General features: G+C 39.1%; 1 protein-coding gene across 2 annotated transcripts in view; it reads right to left on the bottom strand.

Moving 5' to 3' along the window:
• Positions 1-4,379: 4,379 nt before the first annotated feature.
• The window catches only part of LOC109999991 (chemokine-like protein TAFA-1), a 30,907-nt gene continuing 18,798 nt past the window's right edge, over positions 4,380-16,488 (bottom strand). For both annotated transcript variants that reach the window (XM_065961468.1, XM_020655190.3), the window contains exons 3-6: positions 9,083-9,223; positions 5,657-5,781; positions 5,395-5,481; positions 4,380-5,241 (exon numbers count right to left, since the gene is read on the bottom strand). In XM_065961468.1, coding sequence (XP_065817540.1) covers positions 5,449-5,481; positions 5,657-5,781; positions 9,083-9,223 — 299 coding nt within the window. In that variant the 3' untranslated portion in view covers positions 4,380-5,241; positions 5,395-5,448. The remainder of the gene's footprint in view (positions 5,242-5,394; positions 5,482-5,656; positions 5,782-9,082; positions 9,224-16,488) is intronic.

A 16,488-nucleotide genomic window follows, 5' to 3' on the forward strand; every position in this document is an offset into this window, starting at 1 on the left:
ATTCATGGAAACACAGCAGTGACTTCCAAGTGCAGAGAATGGAGCCTGACTAGACTGTCTGAGTGTTTTGAATGAAAAGTGTCTTAAAAATAAACCCAAGGGAGCCTCAATTCCCAGGACGTCCCTGGTGCATCATAAAAAGAAGTCAGGGCACATCATCATCACTTGTGTCTTATTTCTCACTGTTCTGGAGCCTGACGTGAGACATCAGAGCCTACAGCAGCAGCCCAAAGAGCCAGTCTGAAGACTGACAGAAAATGGGATGCTGCTTGCTACCATCTTGCACATATTATGCCCACTTAGAAATCCCATGTTGGATAGGGAACATCTTTCAAATGCTACTAGTTAAATGTGCGATTGCCTGAAGCAAATAAACCAAATTCTAAAGAGCACTTTCATGTATTCATATAGCCGTGCATGACAGTCGCTGCTGCTGCGAAAAATACTGTAATTTCACTACAATGGATGGTGGACAGTGTGCTGTAATTAAGCATCTGTGTTTGTGCTGTACTATCCACAGCACAGATGGACCAAACAGACAACATGTTCAAAGCAGAATCTCAGCAGGGCATCACTGAATACAAGCCATTCAGATGCAGATTAATTCACAAGTGATCGCTTACAAAACCACACCTGGATTTTCAGAAAGTATAATGTCCACAGCTTATTACAGCTAAACATGGTTGTCTCTCCTCATTACAGCTCTTAATTGGCTGAAATTAACACTGTGTGTGTTAATGAATTGAGGTGACAACTGCTGGTATGACAAGTCAGTTGAATGTAGTTGGTATGCGCATAAAAATTAGCATGTGGTTTTTACTCAGAGCCACCATCCCTGCCCATTAGAGTCAAGACAAGACTGTTCAACTTTATGTTGTATCAAATATATGACATTTTAATTGGGTTTCGGGTTTGATGGCCCTATTTGTAATGTTAGCACTCAATAATTCACTCTTTGATACTGTCACTTACCCTAAAATAACTGAACTCTGTAGAAGAAGTAGAATGAGCTCCTGACATCGCTCATTGGTTTAATCAACAACCATTTTAAAACCCTGAGTTTGATATCTGAACTTTCAACTTCTTTTCTTCTGAGCTTGAAGTTGGAATATTTTATAGGTGGGTTGATGAAATTGCTTCATTTGTATCCCGGTATATACAGCAAGTTGTTATGTTGACCCTAACACTAGCAATGGAGAGTTTAAACTAAACAGGAAAGGTTATTTAGATTACAAAACCAATGACAAGTAGGTTGATTTTTGAAGCTGGTTCCACATAAATAGGCTTTTTTTTGCAACAAAGTATCTCCCTAATGGCCGTTAGTGAGAGTGCAGGTTTTAGACACTTTCACATTGCCTGAACAGTTGAATCCTGGGGCAGTGTCTCCTTATACCATCTATGATGCTATCTCATGGGAAAAGCCCAATAAATTGTTTTCCTGTTCAGCTCCAACACCTTGCCTGAAGTGAAGCCAAAATACAGGTACAGGTACCCCTACTGACTGACTGCAGTATTTGTCATAAACTACCTCCTACATGTTAACAGATGGGACCTGGGTGGAGATAAAAACTCAAAATACACGTCAAATACACAGTGTTTGTCATGATAGCTATTTCTTATCACACTGATTTGTGTTCTGGTCCTCATTTTTTGGATAAGTTTATTTTTTTTATTTGATACTATAAATAGTTGTAAAAGCTCACAACTGATAGCTGTGTTGACGTATCCTGCTGCTGTGTGCACTACACAAGCAGAGAAGAGGATGAACAGCGAGAGGAAATGTAACAAACAATAACAAGAGTCATTGAACTTCCATATCATTGAGTGTCTCCAAATCACACGCCTCTTCCAGCCGATCCCTGCTGAGCAGACTAGGGCTCTAATTGCTCAATAGTTCAGCACTAATCAGGAGGGTATTTTGGCTTCATTTTTGTACAACAGAGGTTTGGGCATGTTGTCCATGTGAACATACTGGCTTTTTCTTCTGCTGCTTCAGGTTGTATCCTCAGAGAGATTGTTATGACCCAAAAGATTTCTACTGTCTGCTCAGAAAGATAAATTATTTGCCGGGGGCATAACCAAAGGTTAAATCCAATATTTCCGAGACAGCATTAATCATTACCATGGTCTGTGCCAAGTACTCAACGCATGTTGAGTTTAGTGGAGATATTAGATTGGATTATTGGTTTCATCACAAGCAAACTTTTTATCTGACCATGCAGCAAGCGGACAAATCTAAGATCAAAAAATTATATTTGAAGATGGAACCTGCTTTAGTGTTGCAGGTAAAAATCAACATTTGAACTCCACGCCTAAAGGCTTGCAAAGTTAATAGAGGTTTAAAAAAAATGGGATGGGGATTTTGAGATACTCATGCGAGCTGCCAATGTTGAAAGCCACCAAAATAGTCAATGTATTATCTTGATGAAACAAAAAGTTGCTCAAATTTCACTTGTGAACGCTATTGTAGATACCTGTCCAATCAGAGAAGGGTATTAGACAAAGTTGTTCAGAGCATAAATACATTGTGCGAAGCAAGAAGGAAAAAATTTGTATTTTCTGTTTAAAAAATTGCCAGGTCAGAAGACCTGAAAACAAGTCAGATAATGAAACTTAATTATTTTTTTTATAATTCTCAAGTGACATGAAGACTATAAAAACATATGCATCTTTTCATTTCTCATCAATGGGAAACTGGTATTTAGGTGGACAGTGGAATAATAATGAAGTCCAAGCTCCAGGTAGAACTTTCATTTCTCTAGAAGATGGATGGCACCCAGGAAAGCAGCAGCAGTCACCCAGAGTTTCTCCTAGAATAAATCCTGCTGGGCAGAGGCTGTGAAGGCACTGGTCAGTATCCCACTGTGATACTGCATCAAAGTGCTGTAAAAATCGGAGCTGGTCCTGTTACCCATTCATCTAAGTGTGTAATCGTTCCAAGCTACAATATATACCTGTGTGTGCTAAGAGCAAGAGTAACTGCAGTAAATAATCGAGTGTCAGGCTTAGACATTTTTAGCTATGGTAGTTTTGTCTCCAACTTTATGTTTACAATTTAGACATAAGAATGGTATTTGGCGTTAAGGTTTCAAGCTCTGTAATTATAAAAATCAGAACGGGATGATTTTAAAAGCATTGAAACCCCATTTTTAAAGGAAAATAGCACCAAGACAACATGTCAAATGTTGAAACTTAGAAATGTCATTGTTTTTGGAAAATTATATTCCTTTTTTTAAAGCCTATTTGATGCTAGCAACATGTTTAAAGAAAGATAGGAAAAGGTAATGATTACCAACTTGTTGCACCATGTCTTCTTGCAAATAGCACTCTGAAACCTTTTAGGAAGACCAATTTTCATCACATTTGAATTTACCGTTCTTTCCTGCTGCAGGATTTCAGCTGCTCAACAGTTCTGGGTCTCCTTTGTCTTAATTTATGCTACATAAAGCCCCAAACCCCTTCAATGGGTGACAAGTTGGAACTGCAGGCAGGCCAGTTTATCCCCCTGAATCTTTTTCTATGGAGACATGCTGTTGTTATACATGCATGTAGTTAGGCATTGTCTTGATGAAATAAGCAATGCTTTCCCTAAAACAAATGTTGCCTATTTCACTCTGATGCATTTAGAAATGGTTCAGCTTTCATGGTGCCTTATCAAACGTGCAGGAAACCTGTGCCATGGTGCAGTAATGCACCATCCCATCATGTATGCTATTTTTTTTTTTAAATGTGCACTGATAAAAAACTGGGTGGTCCTTCTCCTCTTTAGACTTGAGATTAGGGTGTCAAGAATTATCAAATAGAAAGTCAGTTTTTGACTTATCAGACCAATATTTCAGAATTCAACAAATCTCCTTTGTAGCACCCACAGTGTCTTTATCAAGACTTAGTACCTACAGACCAAAGTCACAAGAACAACATCCTAACTTAGGAACCATCAGGTACCATCAGAGAAGCATGAGAATGCATTGGATGATTAAACCGGTAACAGACGGTAAACCACATCAAGATCGAACGGGTGGTCTCAACTCCTTCTCCTTTGGATGGCAAACTTAGGTCCCCCAAAAATATATCGATATAAAATATGATACAGCCTGTTTGGATGACATTTGACTTAACAAAAATGATGACTTATTGGAAGGGGACCTGTGCCTCTAGTGCCTCTTTTATGGAAGTCCCGTTCAATCATTACCCCCGTTCATAGTTGAAACCATTTTTTTTGGCATAATGTATATAAAGACATGTTGTTTGTTGTAGGTAATGGTGCTAATATTGGAAACACTCCTGTAGGTGTAAAAGAGGGTAAAAACAAACAACTTATATTGGTGCAAGGGTTGTAGAACTTGTTGTTGAAACCTGCAAGAAAAGCAGCACTCACATCAGTTACAGGAACAGTGACTTTAATGAAATATCAGCACATTTCAAGATGGCTTCATATACAATATCATCATTTGTATGATTTGACACAAATAAGGCATTTCAAGTTTCCAAAGTAAACCTACTGGTATCAGGATTTTGGTGAATCGATCAGTTTTAGGGTAGTTGACAAGTTGCCGAGTTCGACTGGTAAAGCCATGTAAGAGGTGATCAAAGGCAAACAAGTACCATACAAACAAATGGTAAAAGGTACAGTATCAGGACACACAAGCTGTGTTTGTAATACGTCTTCTTCACACTGTATCCTCAAAGCACTGCATCTTTGAACTTTGGCTGTGTGGGTATGAAGAAAGGGGAAGATCAAGACCGCATTCGGGGACTTGAAAGATCGTTTTTCACCACCACTTTAAATAAAGCTCATGTACACAAGAAAAGACAAACAATTTATGTACAGTATTTTTCATTTTACAATGATAAAAAAAGCAAATCCTGAGGGCTGTCAACTACTGTACTTGCTCATCCCGCTTCCTTTGCTGTATTTGTCTCCTGTTTGCTGCTTCATAGTGCACATCTGTCTCACTGATGTCTGAGGAGGAGACGTCAGATGCTCTCCAGATAATAATCCAAATGCAGACAGTCTCGTTTCCATCTCAAAGTTGGAAGGAAATGATGAAAATCTATTCATTATAAGGTTATGATGAAGTTCCCCGCAGGCATCTCTGAGCGTCAGTATTTTCAGTAGCCTCGAGCAGGGATGTGCTTTATGTATTCTACATCTTTTTACACTTTAATCTGAGAAGTGTTCACATGTCTTAGAGCAACAATAGGTTTATTGTCTTTGTGGTAATTGGTCCTGTGACAGTGCTGAAACAAGAAGGAAAAGCATTTAAAGGACAACGTAAATATCAGAGAAATTAACGCAAACTGAGTGTTTTGCCCTTTGCAAAGCTTACCAATTATATCAGTTAAAAGACATTAATTAGCCTACAAAAGTCCAAGAATAATGACATGGCTGACCTGCAGATTAACCTTTGCAGCAGAAGAGGTCCATTGCATCTTTTCTGCAAAGTGTTAATATGTTGATGTGGTGTATGGCTGAGTGTTCTGATGAGAAAAAGGAGAAAATGATAGGGTTAGACTGCGCTGGTTACAAGTCGGTGTGCAGCAGAAGTCAATCTAAATAACTATGCTGTTCTGTTGATGTCACAGTGCTGTATATTTCTCTCCAACTGTTCCGCTGTTATGACTTGTTTCCCACGGTCAAGAGAGGTTATCTTACCCTTGTGGTTTTGATCTTGTTGCCGGCGTAGCACATCCAGCCTGAGTTGTCAGGTAGCGTCTTGCATTCCTCCCCCTCCAGGCAAGGCTCCATCTCACACCACCACTTCCCAATTACTATGGATGCTACAGGCAATAAAAGAGAAGAGAAATAGTGATGCAGGTAACTCTCACATGAACAGAGTGAAAATCCAGAAACCTGAGTCTGGCAGTTTAGACAATGGTGACCATTGACCATTAACAAGCAGCCTCGGGATGCAAGCTCAAATACAGTTATAAAGTCAAACTGTTTTCCAGCTGTGTTGAACACATGTTGGGTATCTGATGAAACATTAGACAGCCATTTATCCATTGATCAGCAGCAGATAATTGATAGTTCGTTTCTTTGGATCCCCATTAGCTTCAGCATAAGCTAATAGCTAATCTTCCATGGGTTCGCTGTTGTTTACATTGTGACAAATCAAACGTACCCATTAATGACACTAATCACAATACACACATACATTAAATTTACAGTCAACTGAAAGGAAATTAAATAAATGTCTCAATCTCAAGTAAAACTGAGGCAATAAAAGATGAAACAAACGCTCAGGCTCATAATGATATCTAAAAGATAAATAACCTGTTAGCATAGAAAGCCCCTGGGACCATCACAGCAAAGGCAAAAGGCTCCTATTTTGACAGTGTTAAGTGTGATGTCTAAAGCACATAGGGCAAAGTGATTTCAGGCGTGTCTGATTACATTTAGCTAGTTTCACAGCGCACACACTTTGCACAAAGCTCAACACAGAGCACAAAGAGGTTGGAAGAAGTCACTTGATTATACATAAGTGTATTCTGGGGTAACCTTAATCAAACTAACCCAAATGTCAGCTCTCATTCCCTTTAAGAGTCAGGTGTGTGCATGCTATCTGCTTGGTATTATATATTGGTATGCTAGATATTGGTTTATACATGGCAGACTTTATTCTCTATTCTGAAATAGACTGAACTCTAGCCAGATCATTTAAGTGCTCTTGCTTCACTGTTCCCCTGAGCACACAGAACACATACAGGACACTGTATGAAACATGTTGATGGCAGACTGAAGATATATATTTTGCTGAAGCATTCCTACAGTACAACATGAGAAACATTCAAAAAGACGCTGTTTAACATTTCCACATGAGGCACGAAAGTGTATCCTTATTAATAATTCAAATCTACAGACAGGCTGACAGGATCGGACAGGATCTGTAAAAATGTATTTACTTATTTTCTCTGCTGGAATCCTTTGCTACATCGTCTAACATGTGTGTGTACAGAACACTGGACAGTCTGTATTAATACCTATGGGCTATATGGTCCGCGGCACTCATAGCTTTGCACAAGAACTATTATACATCCAACTCTCTGTTGCATGAGAGCTTGTGAGTGTGTGTGTGTGTGTGTGTGTGTGTGTGTGTGTGTGTGTGTGTATGTGTGTGTGTGTTTCTACATGTATTGGACAGAACACAAATTGAAGTGAGCCCACATGGAGAGCTTGGAAACAATCAGAAACAGAAACAAAAGGTTTCTTTCTATATCCTATTGAAAACTCAGTCTGAATGTATCAGCCTATGCACTGACATTAAAATGTGGAGTAGTAGTATTGTTGTGCATCTTGTGTGTGGAACAAGCTCTGAAGGAGTGCATAGTGAACTTTCCAACGTACTAATCTTGATAATGCATCCTCTAAATAGCAGCCCATACTGCACCTCCAGATTTAGACCAGGTTTTAGGTGTTTTAAGGCGCAGTCGTTTACTGTGTCCTCAAGATGGGAATGCACCAACTTTGCGTCCCTAGCAAACTTTTTAAACAAGCACACCCCTGGGCAATAACTAGCTCAATGAACAACATGAGCGCTGGGTGTAAAAATTACATCCATATTGGTGGAAAATAGGAGCGACACCTGCACTTGCACACCAAGATGCTTCATGTTGGCTGTATGAGAGTGCCCTTAGTATTAATTACTGAAGTTGTTTTTTTAATGATTTTTATGTGACAATGAAAATACTAAAGGGAAATCTGGCCATATTTGAATATCTATTTGTTCAGACAACAGCTAGGTTAGCATTCAGACATGTCCTAGCTAATGTTACTTTCAGCCACTTACTCTCTTATACCAGGAACTAGCTAGAGGGTGTTAGCATACATTACTGTTTGTTAGTGTTACATATTACAACAGGGAATGAATATTGTATAAAGTTTAAGCTAGGATGTGACTATGTTAACTTTAGCTGCTGTTTATCAGTACCCTCAATATTTTACTATCAATTGTCTTTAATTGAGTCAATAGCAGCAGGAAAGCAATGCAATTTATTTAAGATGATTTGCTGCCCTACATTTATAAACCTACAGTTCAGACAAATATTAATATAACAGAAAATGTGCTTCCCAGTTGGAGTGTGACATCAAAGGAAAAATGGCCGAGTGTGAATATTTTGAACAAGGTGAGGGTCTAATCCTGATTATGAAATGTGTCTTATTAAAGGTGACATGAACTTCTATGTGTCACATCTACAGTTCATACAAAACTGTTGCCTGGTCTAATGTGGTTTCTTTGTAACATGTAGTCACACAGGAATACGGAGGGTTGAACTGAGGCTTTTCATTGAGTGAGTGGATGGGTAGGTGTGACTGTGACTTGACTTTAATGCGCGCCACATTTCTGCCGTCAGGAGAGAAAATTGCCTTAAATACAGGGTAAGTAGACAGTAAATGGTTTGTAATGTGTGACTGAGGAAAAGAATCTGTCAGGGCTGACATCGAAAAAACCTCAAATTCCCCCAGTCTGCTCGGAGATTGCAGTAATATTTGCAAAAGGATTTAAGATAAAAGCTGCAGGTGAGAGGTTTAGCTAAAGCCAATATGTGCTTTAGTTGTGTCAGAACCCAGCGCCAAATCCATTTCTTACAAGGGATTGAGCCGGTGTAGCAGACATTTGTCAAAGCCCGTATAAAAAATACCATAAAATACCTAAAAGCATCCCATGTAATCAACAGCCAGTTTCCTTCTGCATCCCTTTACTTTGTTATTCCTTTTTTTTTTGTCTACTGTTTCAGTAAAGCCACCCCTGCAGATATATTCTGCTCACTGACAGCAACCAAATTTGGTCATGACATTATCCCAGGTAATGTTAATCTTATCTGGGACAAGGTATTACATGTGTGTCTTGAGCTTTTATTGGAACAAATCTCTGTATCTCTTAAAAAAAATGTTGTTTTGTCTGGAAGAATTTCTGTTATTGTGTGATAGAGGCCATGTCTCGCTGAAATCAATATAAAAATGGAAAACATTCCTTCCCTTCAATGAAAGCAGAATCAATTTTTTTTCATCATGCAGCATTTGAAAGTGTTGTAGTTAGACCTGGTATTGAATTTATTCATCTTCTGCTGAAACACTCACCGTCGACACATGAAGGTCGGTTTCTCGTTGTTCCAGCCACCTTCCCTGGCAGACAAGAACACTTGACCGTCTGCGACCGTTCCTCAATGCGATTCTTATTACAGCATCTGTGAGCAGCGATCACTTCACATGTGCCCCCCTCTGAAAAGAAGAAATAGACAATAAAGACACAGAAGTTATGTTCAAAAAGCCCCATTCTGCTTCCTCTAAACATCCAAACATTTCAGTGTGTGGAGAAAGTGAGGAGAGAAAGAGAGGCTGAACACAGTTATCAAGTTTATTGACTCAAGTACTGTACTATACAAATATTTCTGCATTATTTATCAGCCGATTTGTCTGTGATATTTTTAGATCCTACTCCATAATTAGACCTTCTGCAACTTTTTTTTGTTGTTGCTGATTGTATGTCACTGTTTTGTGAACAAGCTGTTCCAATCAAACTCCCCCAGAGGGAATTATAAATAAGTTCTTATTGAATCGCATGTTTGTGTCTACATCACTAGAAATAAATGTATTTTTTACTTTTACTTTTTATTTTACATTATTGCAATCTGCTGATAAAAACGTTAGACTAAAACTGCTTTATCTTGAAAGTATTCAAAATGTTTTAAAAATGTTAAATAGTAATTAGCAGCCTGCACAGCAGACTGGAATAGATCCTCAAATAAGCCCCCCTTCGTAACAAATAGTTAATGTATTGTGAATTGGGAATCAGTTTGAATAGTGACCTTGAGAACTGAAGAGAAAGAAGCAGAGGTGGGAGTGCAAGATACTGTAGATTTTAATCTAGTTGTGGCTCTACTGGCTGCAGAAGCCAATGAATGGCCTTTGTAGGGCTTCATCAGGCTACTTCACCTTTGAGTGACATCACAGGGACTACGTCCATGTTTTATACATTGTACAATACTGATATCTGACTGTTTAATGGAAGTGCTCACACAACAACAGCTAGCAGATCACAAGGAGATATTTGCTAAATGTAACCCATAAACAAGAACAATAGTCCTTTACACGCTCTGAGTGAACGCAGGCCTGCAGCTCGTTGAATTTCAAATGATAAAGATGAAGAAATGTGTGAGTGCGGCCAGAAAAAAAGACATCTAGTTGCAGGAGGAGAGAGGCCTGCTTCAGGGCTATCATGAATATGAACAGTAACTCCACCGCGCAATTATCACCAAACTAGCTGCTATGGCCCAAAGGATGAGAGGACCAGACCGACAACCTTGACCCACCTCAACCGCTGGCCTCTCCCACCCACTGCGCGCAGACTCTCCACATATGAGAGCTGTGCAGCAAAGGGCCATCTGACAATTACACCCGTCAGCACGACACAAGATCAAGGAGGTTGTAGAGAGAGAGAGAGAGAGAGAGAGAGAGAGAGAGAGAGAGAGAGAGAGAGAGAAGGGGGTATCGAGCATTTTGCTGGCAAAGTGATTTGAAGTCATGTTTGACAATGAGCTGTAGGTTTGTCGAATGTGTCATGTCTTCATTTGCATGTATCACAAGTCTACATTTCAATATTTTTTGTTTTTTGAGGCCACCCTGATGCAGAAAAGAAGGAAAAAGCAGAGTGGACACTATCTCCACAGAAAACCTGCATCAGTAAGAAGCAGCAAACAACTTCAAATGCCTGTAGGGCGTGAAGGCATAACTCAATCAATAAGGAAGGCAAACTGTGACACTTAATAGTCTCTGTTTCAAGATTAGCTCATCAGCATTTGTAAGCAGAATAAAACACACTCTAAAACTGTTGCAAGCACACATAAAAACACGTGTATTTCTTCGTAGTTATTGTGCCTCCTTTATAACATCTTCTATGAAGGCAAACTAGAGGCTGTATGAACTATTTATGCTTTTAACATACAACGCTTCAGTGATGTATATTAAATGTGAACTGAAGCGATGGGTAAATAAGTCATAAGTGGATAAATCTTTCTTTTTTTGTGAAACAATTCATAATTTCTGTTACCAAAATTCCAAATATGTATCTTTTATTACTTCTTAAATTTAGTATTTTTTACTTTTCTAAGTTCTATCATTATTCTAAAAATTAACTCATTTAGGTGAAGCCGCTTTAAAGCCCCGCAAAGCTGACAAACATGGTGTATTGATCGGTCTATTGATTTGTACCACTGCATTAAAGAGTGATAATTACTCTTTTAGTGATTATACATACTGTCTGTTAATGACAAATAAGGTTAAGTGAAGGTTTTATTGGCAGGTGACCAAACAAAGGACTTTAAAAAAATAAGATTTGATTTATATTGATATTCTTTTTGATTTATTTATTTAAATATTTTATATTTTATAATCCCTATCATAAAGTGCAATATTCTGTCTAATGTATTCAGTTAATTCAGTTGAGCGACTGTGGCTCTGTTGGTAAAGTCTGTAATGTCGGGGTTCGATCCTGCAACCACATGACCAATGTGTCATTGGATAAGACACTTAACCCTGCTGCTTTGTATGAATGTGTATGAATGTGTATGAATGTTAGTTACTTTACATATCAGCCTCTGCCATCAGTGTGTGAATGGGTGTGAACACAACAGGTGTGACCTGTAATGTCACACATAAGTAGAAAGTGATGGTGCCTACAGCAATGTGACACTTTGTTATCAAGAAGGTATAAACAGCTTGAGCACCAGCTAATCCACAAGAGAAGTTACAATTCTAGCTTAATCTGCTAATTATTTTCTAGATTTCTAGATACGACTTTAAATTTAGACAGCGCTAAGTTTTGTTAATGCGTTGTATTTGTTGTTGTTGTTGTAGTTGAGCTTTACATCCTGTATCTCAACACTTCTATTGGGATAACTTTCAAGATTTGCAATTTGGTTTTTCATCATTCTGTTTCAAAGAATCTCTCAGAGCGGCCATACAGCCATGAAGCAGCAGAAATTCTAAAGTGACAGAGAGAGAGAGCGAGAGAGAAAGAGAGAGAGAGAGAGAGAGTTGTGTGTCAGTTTCTGGATATAATTGAGCCATCATGTGAGCTCCTGTGGGGATTACCAGCACAGCCCTACTTGACCCGCTGGTTAGAAGTATATCAGAGGGCTCGTCTCACACTCCGTTCTCTAGTTTCTGCCACATCGCATTTTTGAAAGAAATATCTTCTTGTAGGTGCATCAAAACCTCCAGAGACGTTAGAATTAAATTTTGATCAAGCGGAGGCACTTCATTCAGGCTTCAGTGTTTCTCCCTGGTGGTTTTGGTGTAGAATCTGCTTCCCGCTGAGCTAAAGAAACAAGTTCTAATGTACAGAACGTGATAGTCGGGGGGGGGGGGGGGGGTGTTGATTGGATATGTGAGTTTTCAGAAACAAAATTAATAGCCAATTTTTAATCCGGCGTGAGGCAAGACTTAAGAAAGCTTGTGCTCTCCCCGCTTCCTGCCAAGTCTGTGGAGTTTCTCGGCTTATCTTGACTCCAGGCTCTGCATTTCAGAAAACATCAACAGCCTTTGGTTTTACTGAAAAATATCCAGAATTTGTAGCCGGTCTGGGAGAATGTTTCTGTGCTGTCTGATGCACTCAACAAAAGGGCATGTCTGCACAACGTTAATCGTGATGTACCAGTGGAAGCAATGGGGCATCATTTGAAAACAACAGCCCACAGGGGTTTGTTCTTCCTAATGCGTCTCCTTAATTGCATAAGACAGCCCCAGATTTCCTCTTTGATCTATTAAAAACACACCACTCAACAGAATTAACTTGCATCGCTCGTTGCTAGCAAACAGAGGAAAATAATCGGGATGCTCTATATTTGGAAATCATCACCTCAGAAGAATACATTAAAATCAAATAAAAATGCAAATCAGTGTGGTATTTCCAGCTGGCAGGTGTGCTGGGTACCTTTAAACAAAAGCTACGCAACACTGACGACCACTCTTCAGGTTCACCCGTGGTTTCAGTCTGCCAGAACAACACGCTGCACGCTCCGAGACCCCGTCTTTGCCTTATAAATATTTCAGAGGGAGACGGAGAACAACATGGTTGGAGATGAAGGCTCTCATCAGGTGAAGGCTGGAGCCATACAAGGGTATAATTGTTTTCTGTATTTCCATCCCCGCCCCCATTATCAGGGACTACGAACAAAGCTAGTCGGCCACAAGACAAATGGCTGCAGTGTATAGAGAGAGAGTGTGTGTGTGTGTGTGTGCGTTTTCAGCGTGTGTGCTCTTTCTCCAGCAACATATTGATTGACAGGGAACAAGGGTCACACAGAAATTGTCATTCAGAAGGGCAAAAGTCACACAGAAGCAGAGGGTCTCAACTGGAACTGCCCTGTTTTTGTTTCCATGCTCCGTGCTCCCGTCTCTTCATTACTGTGAGCTTAGGAGCGGAGGCTGTCAGGAAACGAGGTGACCAGGGCACAGCTTATTTTTAGGGCTGAGAGAAGCTCAGAACAGGGGAACTCAGAACTTTGTGCTGCACAACTGGGAGATTCTGTCATGTTTTCTGGGGTGATTTGTTCCTGGTGTTTTTGAATAAAAAAAAAAAGATATTGTGCGTGAAGTTGATTTATTTCCTGTGCTAGTATTGCTGTTGTTGATCGGTTCTGCCCTCTGAAATGAAAACGAGATTCCTAATGAGAACAATGAACTCTTGCGGTTTTCGTTTCTGCAATCAACACTCCAAGTTTCCGTTTCTCGTTTACATCAGAGCTTGTTATCATCCTCGGCTTACTCGTAGATTGAAAAACCTGTTCACTGTCAAGTGCAATTTTTACAGGCTCAATAGATAACATCCCAATTTTTTTTATAAATGATTATAAATGGAATTCATGGATGACATGTTCATTAAAGAATGAATTACGACAAAAAGTTAGTTTTCTTTTCTGTAACATTTCTGGAAAGTTATGTATGTGCACTTAATCAGGCCATGAACCACTCTGATAAGAATGTACTTATGTAAGTTGACTTACAACAGGTTTTTTTTTTTCTAAGTTCCAAATTTGTGCCCCAAAAGTTTAGACATTGTCCACTGTAGTTTCTAATATGGGCAAAACTCCACAATGTAGAATCTTTCATTTCCTACATTGCTATTCAACAGCATCTCTAATTAGATGCTCTGTGGTAAATAATCTCCTGACTTTCAAACTTCACACCTCCAGCTGGTAACGCTATCTGTTCAACATTTTGAAGCCCAAATTGTTATAACTCTGATGATATCATCAGCATGCTGCTTTAGATACAGGTAAGTGGTAGATACTTGTGTATTATCATTTAATGCTACTTCTTTACTAGTTATAGTTACTGGGTTATAAGCTTAACATAACTAAAGACTTAATATTCAAAGAAAAACAACGAAATAGAAAAATCAGCATTATAAAGTAGGATTTATGTTCATAGAATAAATCATTTAGGAGTATAAGATATTCATTTACGCTCCCACTGGACCCGACCCAACATGAAAATCCTTTTTACAGGTTTAAGCACCAGTTATAACAAACTACAATCTAATACCCATCATAATAAAACATCACATGCACTTTTATTTCTTATAATTTCACTTGATTAAGCAGATCATTGTTTTAGTTTCCTAATGAATATACTTCAACACCCCTACAATACAGAGGAATGCACTTTTAATTTGTTAAATAATGATGAAAAAATGAAAAATAGAAATACAATATATATTTTAAATCATGAGTTCATTTGTTCCCTGCAGATTGTGTCAAGTCATTTTAGTCTAGTAGTTGAGATTCAGCCTTTATGGTTTTATTTTTTGCAGTTTGTTTTATGTATTTAGTAAAAATCCTAATGTCTGTGATTTACAATGCAGGACTTTAACATGTGACATTGTCTTTCTTTGCATTTCAAATGAACGGACTAACTCCGTCTGCTGATGAGAATAATGTGAAGTGATCCAAAGCAGCTGAGCGGACCCAGTGTTCATGGCTGGTTTTTATAACTCCATCACTGCTATATTTAACTGTTTATAAAACACTCATTTGAATTGTTAATGCAGAGTCAGGAGAAGAAGTCAGCAGTCAGCCTAAGGAAAAAGGAGGAATGGCGTACAATTAAACCTTGTGGTGGGAGTATTTACTCAACTGTTGTTTTCAAGGTCAAGGATGAATAACACACCTCAGAGCCAGTCATTAGAGACTGAATAGTCGGTCTGTCTCGTGATTTTCTCATCAACTGAAGCTATTGCGAGCTGTCAAGATTGCCTGTCTTACTAACTTTGGAGCTGTCTGACAACTTTGGCACTTTTTCAATGTTAGAAAAAGTTCTCATATTTCACATTCATGGATTGATTGCCTTCGGGTTTAACTTGGGGGATTTCTTTTTGCACAATGTGAATGTGTCAAATTCCTGCACTGACAAAACCATTCTATCTACATATAGATTTAGTTTAAATTTAGTTTCCTAATAGTAGGCATATTGCTGTTTACACTGTTGTCTTTTTTTATATTCTATTTGTATGTTTACTGTCATGTACAGAAAACAAAAAGGCAGATTCCTCATGTAAGTAAACCATGGACAAATACATAGACAATACACCAGAGACATTAAAATATGGCTGATGAGATAGCTCCCCCAAAGTGAAGCCAAAACATCTTGATTGCCCAATGTTGACTGGCTGCGGTTTAAGAAGTTAGCTCCGCCTCCCCCATATTAACAGATGGGATATGGGTCAAACTTTTAAATCCAAATACACATCAAATAAATGTATCTCAAATCTTGTCTTTGGCAATAAAGTCAGATCTTTTCATGCCGATTAGAGTTGTTGTTTGGTGCAAGGCAATGGTGGGGGCAGTGTGAATATCAGGCCTGTACACATTTCTGTTGCTCTGGTACAATAAGGTCCAGGGCAAGGAGAAAAGGTTGCTTGTCCAGGAAGAAGTCAGTGCAGCAGTGGGTGAGACAAGATCAAGAATGGATGGAACACAAGCTCAATTGGACTGACATCTGGCAAGCTGAGCCCCAGCTAATAAAATACCTAATCCAAGCTGTTTATGACATCTTACCTAGCCCAGCAAACCTCCAGCTATGGGGAAAGTCTAATACATCGTCCTCCCCTGCTCTGCTCTGGGAGAGGGACGGATGAGCACATCTTGAGCAGCGGCCTGAAGGCCCTGGGGGATGGTTGCAAACATTGGCGCCATGAACATCTGCTGGAGGTATAGTTGCTGAGTGTTTCCTCTGCCACAAAAAAACAAAACAATGGGCCCCACTGCCTCCCCATTTAGCAGATAATTTTTTATCAAAGCAGGAGAGCTGACTAAAAACACATTTACAGAATAGGCCAGCTTTTCTGCAGCTGGCTTACTCTGCACCGCACTGGACTTGCCAGTCCAGTGCGGTGGAGCTTGGCGAGAAACTCAAGTTTCAGGAACAATTCACAGCAACACCATTGGGACCAAATATTGTCATTTTGTCTGAGGCCCTGATAGAAC

This window comes from Labrus bergylta, chromosome 12 (genome assembly GCF_963930695.1).
Source record: "Labrus bergylta chromosome 12, fLabBer1.1, whole genome shotgun sequence".
In the NCBI taxonomy this organism is placed as follows: Eukaryota; Metazoa; Chordata; class Actinopteri; order Labriformes; family Labridae; genus Labrus; species Labrus bergylta.